This window comes from Phacochoerus africanus, chromosome 3 (assembly GCF_016906955.1).
Source record: "Phacochoerus africanus isolate WHEZ1 chromosome 3, ROS_Pafr_v1, whole genome shotgun sequence".
Taxonomy (NCBI): domain Eukaryota; kingdom Metazoa; phylum Chordata; class Mammalia; order Artiodactyla; family Suidae; genus Phacochoerus; species Phacochoerus africanus.
Genome location: NC_062546.1, coordinates 98,804,262 through 98,815,551, shown reverse-complemented (window position 1 = coordinate 98,815,551; position 11,290 = coordinate 98,804,262). Strand labels below are relative to the sequence as shown.

Below are 11,290 nucleotides of genomic sequence, written 5' to 3'. Positions count from 1 at the left end.
TGTGATCTGCCAAGTTTCATCCTTTCCCCATGACAATGACTGTTATGTTTCAAATGAGGGTTTACTCCCCTTAGAAATGCCTTAATTAGCCCACTCAAAAGAACATGGCCATCTAGGCCTCATGTTTTTCCTACAGAGATGTTACACCCAGTGGACATTCCTAGGCCGGTAGAGAACATTACCTTCCTAGGAATTCTGATCTGTGGGTGCCTCTCCTGGCCAGCCCAGTAGCCCTGTCCCCACGCCCTGCTGGGGAAGCTATGGGGGGCAGCTGTGTCGGGGGTCTGGTTCCCCTGGCTCCTGGCTTGGGGCGTGTCACCCGTCGGCTCAGCTGTAAGGTTGTACCGTGTCCCGTCATTAAACAAGCCAGGAGAGAGCAGGCAAGTATGTTGGGAAGGAGTTGGCACAGAAGAGCCACCAAAAGTTGCCTTTTAAAGTTTTATTCGTCTGAAGCAAGAGAAAGCAGAGAATAAGGAGGCACACAGGTTCACAGCTCCCCCAGCGGCACGTCAGAGGCCCTAGACCTTCACACCGGAGCACACGACCCCAATATGGACAGCACCCCGCAAGGCCCAAAGAAAGGTCAGCTCTCCTCCAACCCACCCGCAGGCACCTGCAGATGCAGCTGCCCAGCCTCCTGAGAACACTCAATTTTCCCCTCAGAAAGACAGAAGCTACTAACAGCCAAAGGCCACGATTAAAACCATAACTTATGATGGACTACCAGCCGAACGCAAGGTCACAGGCCCTTGTCACGGGCTGGACGCCATCTGGCTCCAGATCGCCCCTCACTCAGAGGCAGATGCGGGGATGAGCTTGGGCTTGGCCTGCTGAGGGAGCACCACGTCAGGGATCTGCTCCCCGTGCTTGTAGACGCTCACAGTCACGTCGATCTTCTCACCCCCGTACTTGTTCTTCACGTGGATGCTATACTTGCCCGAGTCCTCGGAGGTCACGCCCTTGATGGTCATGCTGACGTACTTGGCCTGCTCCACCTTGACTGAGAAGTGTTCACTCAGCTCAATGTCCTTGTCGTTCTTGAACCACACCACTTCCGGGTCAGGGTTCCCGAACACCGTGCAGGTCAGGTTCAAGGTCTTTGGTGGGGAGGGTGGGCAGAGAGGGGAAGTTAGAGAAAGAAAAGCCAGGCGGCCTCTGAGCAGGATGGGCCCTCTGCCCACTCAGATGTTTACCTGCCCTTCACATCTTTATTAATCAACATGCTCTTTATATATGTAGGCACCATGCTAGACACCAGGAAGGCAAAAGGAGAGAGAGGCAAGGAGGTTCACAGTGTCATGGGAGAGCTTGGAAGAAAAATCAATAGTAATCTTTTATATTTATTCCCAGGTTTAATTTATAGTGTAAGTTGATTAAAGAATGTGAAGGTTTTCAAGTTCTGTGTTTTCCAGTAAATAGTTTTAGGCTGTTTCTATATTTCCTTTATAGTCAGACTTATGGATTCACTTGACCGGTTGCTCTGGAAAATCAGAGACCATATTGTCTTATGGTAAAAAACACTGTGGACACATAAGAAAACATGCTTTCAGCCCCCAGGATAAAAGCAAACTGGTGCCAATTCTCAGTCCATGACCACCAGCCACAGCTCCCAGGCTTTATTTAACTGCTAAAGAAAAAGGCTATGAATTTTTGTACTTTAGCCTCATAAAAATTCTCTCAAGTATCTATGTCCCCATGACACTGAGATGGAACCACTCAAGCGCCCAGAGAAGTACCAATTACATATCAGTAATTCCACTGACAGGTGACGGATTAAAATTCCAATAAATCATTTCCATTATACATCCCAAAATGACCTTGAAAACTGGAGCAGAGGTTTTTTTTCTTACTTCACACTCAACAAGGTGCCTCCCACCTTCCATGGGGTGCAGTGGGGGTGGGTCATATGGGTGTGGGCGTGGCCCACCTACTCCTTCAGTTACGCACTTGAATGGCCCCAGGACACCTGGTATCAGAGCCAGGTGGGCACCCAGGGCTGGGAACACCAGGTGCCTCAAACAGAGATGTGCAACGTGTTCCAGATCTCACATGATCATAAAGCTTCCCATGATCGTAAAGGATTCGGAAGGTTAAACTACTTTGTCCATTGAGGACTCAGGGTCCTCAGAGGCAGCCTGGGGCCATCAGAGTGACAGGGACTCGGGATGCACTGGAGGCTGAGCAGCACATGGTCACCCCCGCACCCCCCAGTCCCTGTGCTGGGCCCGCTTTAGAGCCCCCACCGCCATCCACACCACATCCCTGGCCTGCTCCTACCTTGCCTTCCATTATGGTCACCACGTCAGGTAAGCCACCAATCACCTTGCCACGATCTACAACAGGAGAGCAACCGGGATGAGAAAACTGGCCATAGGACGTTCCTGTGGGTCAGGCTCCAGGCTGAGCACGAGGGGCAGGAACCGAGCTTGAGGGGCTGTGCTTTCCTGGGAGATGACCCAGGATAAGGCCCAGCAGTGGGGATCCGGGACAAGGCCCAGGGGAGGGGGATGTAAGTGACCCCGCAGGTAGTAGGGGGTCGTGAAACACTCTAGAGGAAGAGCAGGCTATGAGTAGGGCTCTGAGGACGAGGATTCCACCTCGGACTGAACCCAGGCAAAGCATGTCCTCTGAGATTCACCAGGAAGCTGGGGCCTGGCGTCTGCAGAGGGGGTTGTGCAGGGTTGTGTGGGATATGTGTAGTTTGTAGTTTTCTGCCAGTTGTGATGTTCTGACATCTTAAACCTCCTGGCTGGGGTGGGACCATCCCTCCCAACCAGCAGCCCCCCAATGACACATGCCAACCACCAGCCAGGCCAGGCCTCCCCCGCCCCTCCTTCCTCCTGAGAGGTGACATTCCTCTGCCCGAATGAATCCCCCAGGGCAGGTGCCAGGCAGCTTGAGCCCAGAGCCCAACAAAACCATTAAAACTAGTCGGTCTTACATGTTCCCCTGCCCTACATGTCCCTTGGAGACCCCAGTAAAGGCTGGGGCCTCAACCCACCCATGTTCTGCCTTCTGCCTCCCCCTCCCACCCCCAACCCCGACCCCTAGCACTTCCCCTCATGGCCCTGTCCCAGGACATGGGAGCATAACAAGCTGGCCTTCCTGAGCCTGTCCTGCGTCTCCTCTGGCGACTGCTGGGAGAGGGGGCTAGAAAGGGTCAGGCAGGGAGCAGGGGATGGGGGGTGCAGGCAGCAGGTGGGTGTGGATACTGTGAGGGTTTCCAAGCCGGCAAGACGATTTGCTGCTTATTACTTAATGCATGAAGTGAACACTCTAAAGCACGGACCCTTTTGTTCCACCCAAGTTAATATGTTGTGCTTGCGATTATCTAACATTACTTACTTTTCTCTGCAAAAGCAGCTGCCCTAAAAATTCAAAGGGGCAGAGAGGAGAGAATGAAAGAGTTGTGAGAAAGTGCTGTCAGCCAGAGATCACATATTTGAGAAGTTTGCAAGCAATGACGCCAAAGGAGGAGCACATTCAGGTCACGGGGTCTGAGGACCTCCAGTGTGACTTTCCCTGACATCCCTGCACCTCCTGTCTGGGAAGGGGGTGCCCTGTCTTCCAGTTTGCTAAAACCCACAGCAAAGTTTACCATTCAGACTCTTTTTTCACCAGATTCACCAGGTTGTAGTGGAGATTTTTAGACATGTTTAAAAACAGTGGTTTCTCATTTACCTTAGTCATCCATTCATTCATTTACTGAATAACCTACTCTGGGACAACAAGCATTCTCAGTTTGGGATGCTCCAAAATTTACATACATGTTTAGAGGTCCCCCGTGATTCTTTAAAAAGTTGCTCTGAACAATGGGATATTATTCAGCACTCAAAAGAAATGAGCTAACAAGCCATGAAAAGACTTGGGAAATGATTAGGTGTATCTCACTAAGTGAAAGAAGCTGGTCTGAAAAGGCTGCAGACTGTGTTTAAGGGTCCAACAGTGGACCCTTAAACAATGCCAGGCTTAGGAAAATTCTCACGGAACTTACAGCTGGCCCTCAACACCCATGGCTCCCCATTCACAGATTCAACCCACTGCCGGCCACACTGTCGTATTTACCACCAAAAAAAAAAAATCACGTATAAGTGGAGCCAGGAAGTTCAAAACCAGTGTCGTCCCAGGGTCAACTGTACATGACATTCTGGAAAAGGCAAGACTAGGTAAGACGATGAGTGGCTGCCCCTCTCCCTTGGGGAGGGAGAGATGACTGGTGGGCACAGGGGATTTTTAGGGCCATGAAACTTCTTTGTAAGACACTGTAACGGTGGATACATGTCATTATATACATTTGTCCAAACCCACAGAATACCCAACACCAAGCGTGAATCCATTGCAAACCATGGACTCTGGATGATGATGACGCGTCCATGTAGGGTCATCGGTGGTACCACAGGGACCATCTGGTGGGGGGGGGGGATGCTGGTAGGGAGGGAGGCTGAGCATGTGGGTAAAGGAGCATAGGGGAATTTTCTGTACCTTCAACTTACTCTTGCTGGGAACCTAAAACTGCCCTAAAAACATAAAGTCTTTAAAAAGAACCTAAATATATAACATTTAAAAAATGGTTCTGTGGGATGTGTTGCTATAATTATAACTAGTTCAGAAATTCAGCATTTTAATCATTTAACTTAACCCAGGGTGATGATAACTCTAAAATTAATTTATAGATACATTTATAGTTTAGAAGGAAGTCTTCTTCTACATATCCCATGACTTAAATTGCCATTCTCATCCCATTTCCTAGGAGCATCATTTTCCCTGGGCCAGCGAGGCATCCTGAGATGTCCCCACTCAGTCACAATGACACCACATCAACTGTACCCCAGATGGAAGAGTAATAATCAGACATGCAAATCTTACTTGAGCTGCTGGAATTCTGCAAATGCTTCATCAAAAGCTGCAAAGAAATATTTCATACATTATTAACCACTTCGATGTATTCAGCATTTAGTCATTCACTTGGCTGCTCTGCTACCCGTGGGTTTGCTTAATGAAAACTGACCAAGAGCCAAGGAACAAAGTGGTGATTCAGAAGTAATCTCTGAATGGAAATCATAGAATCAGATGCTCTTCCTCAATCACTAAGGGAATCACTGAGTAAAAAATTATTAGGTCCTAGAGAACAATGGCCTTACCTTGACCGGATAGGTCCAGTGAGCGTTGATGGTTATTTTTGCCGTCGAAAATCTCAAAAGTGTATTTGCCTTTATCCTTCTCGGTGGGCTCACAAATCTGCAGCCAGGCCATCTCCTCACTCCCTCCAATCCTCATGTGCTCACTTGATGCAATCTTAGCATCCCTTTAAAAGCCACAGGAACACATTTCAATTCAGAATCTGTTACACAAGAAGTGCCTCTGGGATGATCAGACACATGTTTCAGTGGGCGCCTCTAGCTTGCTAGACCTGATGCCACCACAGATTTTTCTGGATGTTATACATTTATTAACTACATCATTAGCTCAGCTCTGAAAACCTTCCAAAAAAACCAAATCCGATGCTTCATTTTAAAGATACACTGTGATTTAACACCTGCCTGTTGGCCACATATCATAGACTATCAGATACGCTACAGAGGATGGCATTTTTCTGCTGAAAACATTAAAAATAGAATCACTATATGATCCAGTGGTTGCACTCTGGATATACACCAAAAAGAATTGAAAGCAGGGACTCGAACAAACATTTGGATACCCGTGTTCATAACAGCGTTACTCACAATAGCCAGAAGCTGGGACCATCAATAGACAAACACACTGCAGTCCACCCACACAGTAGAATATTGTTGAGCCTTAAAAAGGGGGGAAATTCTGACACAGGCTGCAACATGGATGGACCTTGAGGACACTGCGTTGAGGGAAATAATCCAGCCACAAAAGGAGAATTACACTCAGCCTCAACTCAGCAGTGATGAAGGGTTATAGACATGCCTCAGAGCAGGGGGAGGCCACAAAAAGCCAAACCACACATCGCCACCCTGTGCCCTTCTCGGACCCCTGCTTCCTCTGAACTGGTCAACTTCGAAGAAGCCAAACAAGTCCTGGTAGCAAAACACGGCCGCCGGCAGCACCTAATTCCTTATCCTGTTACTCTCCTAGACAAGCCTTGGGCTGAAAGGATTCTCCGTTATTGTCCGGGGGACTTACAGGGGCCAAATCTGAAAAAAACCTCTTCCTTGGTTTTATTCTTGAATCACAAAACATGATCAAATTACTGCATTCTCAACTAAATTTAAAACGTCTTACATTAAAGTAAGGAAGAATAGGATATAAGAAAGCCTTCATGTGTCTGCTCATTTGTGCAAAAGAAACCCAGGAGATTGGTCACTGCAGTGGGGGGGGGGGGCTGGGAGAGGGGCTGGGAAGGGGAGTCTCCCCTCCCCCAAAGAGCTCAAGGCTTTGGCAGAGATTTCAGGCGCCTCTGGGATTAAGTAGCTGTAATTGTTTTCTTATATAAAGAGGCCTTGCAGCGTCTTCAGTGGCCGAGATGCGTCTAAGTTCTCAGTGGTCAATAATACTTAGTGATTTGAGGTCTAGCCCTTTCTAAATGACATAGTAATTTCATCTTTGAGCCAGAGAAGAAAATCCTTTTGTAAAAGGACATTTTTGCTGAGTTCCACTCTGCTTGCTTGTAACTCATCCAGAATGGTTTTAGCCGGGCCTGTAAGTGGCCCTGGATGCCTTACTCAGCATTTTTGTCAAAGAAAACTGGCCTTGCTTCTGCCCACATTTTACAAAATCACCCTCGTTCATCGATTTCTTGTCCCCTGTGGACAAAGAATGTTGGGGCCCACGGCACCCATCTCCCCCAAGACCCCCTTAGGCATCTGACTGCTAAATGGGCCATTTAGCCTCAAACAGCAGATTATCCTTCAACAAATGCTATTATTCTCTATTTTCCCAATTTTGTCTAATAAGAACTGATGTAATAGTCAAATATAATTTTGGTTATATTTCTGTGGTAGACTTTAACTGCAAAATAAAGCTTAATATAGAATTTAATACTATTTAGTATTTAGGAGTTAAGGAAGGAGTTCCCATTGTGGCTCAGAGGGTTAGGAATCTGACTAGTATACATGTGGATGCGGGCTCAATCCCTGGTCTTGTTCAGTGGGTTGAGGATCTGGCTTCACTGTGGCTGTGATGTGGGCCAGCAGCTACAGTTCCAATTTGACCCCTAGCCTGGAAACTTCCATATGCCTTGGGTGCGCCCTCCCCCCAAAAAAAGAGTCAAGTAGTAAAAAAACAACTAACAACTAAAGGTAATTCTTTCCTGAAGAAGTACTTGTTTTGTTGAGATTTTGTTTGGAGAAGAAAAAGCATGGAAACAAGCCATGTTTATGAGTCCATGGAAATTTCCAACACATTCCTGGCTCTACTCTGTTGGTCTCTAGGGATCATTTCATCTGAGACAACTTCATCGAGGAGTCAGACACATAATCTGAGCCCTTATCTCTCAGTCTGTCTGTCTGTCTCCTTCCACCAGGCTAGACGGCCCTCAGCACAGTGGTGGCCAGAATCAGACCAATGAGTATTTAATACTTGCTCTTTCACTTAACTAGTTGTGGGACTTTGAACAAAATGATTTATGTTCCTCTTTCTAAACTTCAGTTTCCACATCTGTAAGGTGGGAGTATTAATACTGAACTCCTAGGGCTTTTGTGAGGGTAAGTGAAATCACGTATGTTAAGTGTTTACCACATATAACTGCTCACACAACATCTGTGCACCCATGTGCCTGGGCGTGCGTTCCCACAGGGTGTGGTGTGTTTAACCCCTGCATGCCCAGTGCCCAGCACAGAGTGAGCCACTTCCCAGGAGGCAGGGCTGGAGGGGAGCAGTCTGTGTCAAGGAAGGACGCAAAGCATTTACAGGGAAGCTGGAGCACTCATGACAACCACCCACGATGACTGTACTGCAGGTAGTGACAGAGGCACAGAGAAGGAAGTGATTCATTCTTCTCCATGGGAAGGTTTGATCCAGCTGGAAGTGGAGATTGACTCACTGGACCTCAAAAATAAATCTTATAAACAATCACACCACAAAAATACACCAGAGTTTCCATCTCAAAGGACCCATTATAGGAATCCTTTACAAGAAGACACTTCCCCCACAAACCCCTTAGCTTGGGTCTGCACTGACTCCACCTGGTACAGGGGTCCACACTCCCCAAAGACAGAAAGGCCAGGTTCCAAGCACAGAGGCACTAAGACGACTGCACATCTTATTTTACGAGTCTGGTCGTGACAGCTAAGCCAACAGCAGAGGGTGTCCAAATTTCAATATGAAAAAAATCCTGGGACTTTTGTCCTTTAAGCATTTCTATTTCCTGGGAGTTCCTGTTGTGGCTCAGCAGTTAACGAACCCAACTAGTATCCACGGGGAGGCAGGTTCCATCCCTGGCCTCGCTCAGTGGGTTAAGGATCCAGCATTGCTGTGCGCTGTGGTGTAGGTCACAGACGTGGCTCAGATCTGGCATTGCTGTGGCTGTGGTGTAGGCCAGCAGCAACAGCTCCAATTTGACCCCTAGCCTGGGGACCCCTGTGTGCCACATGTGCGACCCTAAAAAAAAAGAAAAAATGACATTTCTGTTTCCTCATGAGAAGTTTCACCTAAATAAGTCTTCCACAAGTAAAATAATCATAACCATGGAGTCTTCCTTGTGAAATGTTAATTAGGGGAAATAACATCTAAAGCATGAGGCAGACACTCTGGGGTAGAGTCCATTGAGGAGCTAAGATGTTGATATACTGACATCATTGAAAACGTGGCCCCAAAACGGTGCCCATGTCCTCAGGTTAGAGCAGAAATGGCCACAGAGGCCCGGCCCCACCTGCCCCATCTGAAGTCGTCCATCAGAGGCCAGGCCCTAGTGGGCAGTGACCTGATTCCGCCCTGCTTCCTCACACTCACGCTGCAAGCCTGGCAGGGGTGGGAAGGACAGACTCCAAGGGGCTGAGGGGACAGGCACTCGCCCATGTGTGGTGACCCCTGGGAAAGTCTGGAGCGTGTTAACAGTGAACACACCACCTGAACAGGCAACAGAACAGCAAACATGAAACACGGGAAAACCCAATGTTTGTAGGGTTTCATCTCATTTGCTTTCCTCTTTTCATTTATTCAGCTTGTTTGTGTCCTTTTCTTTCAAATCAGTCCATGGGAAAACCAACCGACTAGACATCTGGAGGGTGGTGTCTGACTATTCTTTCTCCATCAGCTCTGCTAGATTCTGGATGGCATGTGCGTCACTGGGAAAAGCCCCTTTGTCAACCTCGCCTCCCGCACCTTCAGGTGCTTCTTTATCTTTCTCCTTCTCCCCCCCATTTCCATGACGGTCCCCGCCCCAAGCCAAAGGCCATCATCATTTCCCAAATCTATAGAGTCTCGTAGGATTTAGCCACAAGCGCCGGTGAGCCCAGCACCGCCCGGTCAATGGCACGGCCACATCCACAACCATGGTCCACTTACTTGTGATACCAGTTCACTTTCATTTCTTCCGTAAAGTATTTCATGAAACACTGCAGCCTTATTCCTTCTGGGGTGCAGAGTACTTTGAGTGGAGAAGCAGATGCTCCTGCAGAAAATAAAACACACTCAGACCCAAGGAAAGCTGTCTGTGCCGTGAGGGTGGGAGGCTTGTGGCCAGAGGCCCCTCCCCCATCCCGCATCCACATCCAGACATTCCACATCCATCAGCCACAAACTCTCCCAATTTCACTCCAGAACATAGTGGTTCATTAAATAAGTATTTGCCACCCTGAAAGCATCTGCAAATCTCTTTGACAATGGCATCAAGGAGCTCAGATGGCCCCAAGAAGATGTTCCTTAAGGGGACTTGCCACATCCCTGACCCTTCCATCCAGTCATTGCTATACTAACTCAAGACGATGTGTAAGTCAGATCCTGCGCCACCTTCTCAGACATGGGATGGGACTCCATGCTGGGTGGTCTGCTCTACCTGCAAGATTGTTCCCACCTCCTTCACGCTCTCCCTATTCCTGGCATTTGCTAACCTTGCCCTGAAGGCACTGGAACCTCCAGGCACTCAATGCCCAATAGTGCTTTTTGGAAAGTCCACATAAATGATCCAGGGATGGGGGTCCCCTTACATGGCCAGAGCCCGGCTACAGAATGCTTACCCCCCTCCCCCAGCCCCTGTAGTCATCTTCCTCTCTGCCCCAAAGATAAAGGGCAGAAAATGATTTTTCCAACCCCCTTCCTCTGCTTTGCTTCTCATCACAGCAAGTAGAATGGTAGGCTGGCCAGACACTGAGGGTAATTAACCACACATCCTCCCACACAAAATACGGGAACGCCGTAATTTTTAAAAAACCTAATGGCTCACAGTTGAGGGTCATTTTTCCAACTACAATTCAGTGGATAAAGGATAGTGAGTCCAGAAATTTTCCTAATGGAAAAGAGAGGAGGGAAAGGTACCACCCAGGAAACGGACAGCCAGAGGGAGACCGATTCTAGGAAATCTCTCAGCTCAAATGCAAGGACCACACCTGGCGCTTTCCCTCAACACTGATGATCAAGCCCTGACATGGAGTCCACTTTGCCCTCTGGGCCAGACAGCAGGCTGACCAGCAGGCAGGTCAGCAGACAGTGAACCGGCCCAGCCCAGGGAGGAGGTAGGATGCATGCTCCAGGTAATAAGATTATAAGAGCCTGATTTCCAGAAGAATTCTGACCCAGGCAACATTGCCTAGGAAACATTGCCTAGGAAGCCCTTTCCCTGTTTTCTGGTTTTATACCAACTGTATCCTTACTGAGCCTTGATTTTGAAGGTTTAAGGAGCATTTATATCTTACTATACAAAATGCACCCAAATAGGTATGTAATCTATGCAGTCACCACAACACAAGTAAGTTCTGCCACTGGTGTTTCTGTTTCACAATTGACTCGAAGTTATCTGATTGGACATTTCAGAGTTCTATCAAGCATTTTTTTTTTCTTTTTAGGGCTGTACCTGCAGCATACAGAAGTTCCCAGGCTAGGGGTCGACTCGGAGCTGCAGCTGCTGGCCCCTACACCACAGCCACAGCAAAGCCAGATCCTTTACCCACTGAGCGATGATGCCAGGGATTGAACATGTATCCTCATGGATACTAGCTGCGTTCTTGACCACTGAGCCACAATGGGAACTCCCATGTTCTGTAAGTACTAAAAATCAAGGTTTATACTTTAAGTTTAGCCCCCTTTTGGTAATAATACACTTGTATATTTCTACAAAATGAGAGGATTACCAAAGTTCAAAGCACTGGATGAGGAACATCTTAGATAT

The 11,290-nt window shown here is 47.9% G+C and overlaps 1 protein-coding gene across 1 annotated transcript in view; it reads right to left on the bottom strand.

Moving 5' to 3' along the window:
• Positions 1-424: 424 nt before the first annotated feature.
• The window catches only part of MYOM2 (myomesin 2), a 75,159-nt gene continuing 64,293 nt past the window's right edge, over positions 425-11,290 (bottom strand). Inside the window, exons 32-37 of the mRNA XM_047772240.1 lie at positions 9,472-9,577; positions 5,142-5,305; positions 4,867-4,903; positions 3,346-3,368; positions 2,278-2,333; positions 425-1,097 (exon numbers count right to left, since the gene is read on the bottom strand). Of these exons, the coding sequence (XP_047628196.1) occupies positions 789-1,097; positions 2,278-2,333; positions 3,346-3,368; positions 4,867-4,903; positions 5,142-5,305; positions 9,472-9,577 (695 nt within the window). The 3' untranslated portion in view covers positions 425-788. The remainder of the gene's footprint in view (positions 1,098-2,277; positions 2,334-3,345; positions 3,369-4,866; positions 4,904-5,141; positions 5,306-9,471; positions 9,578-11,290) is intronic.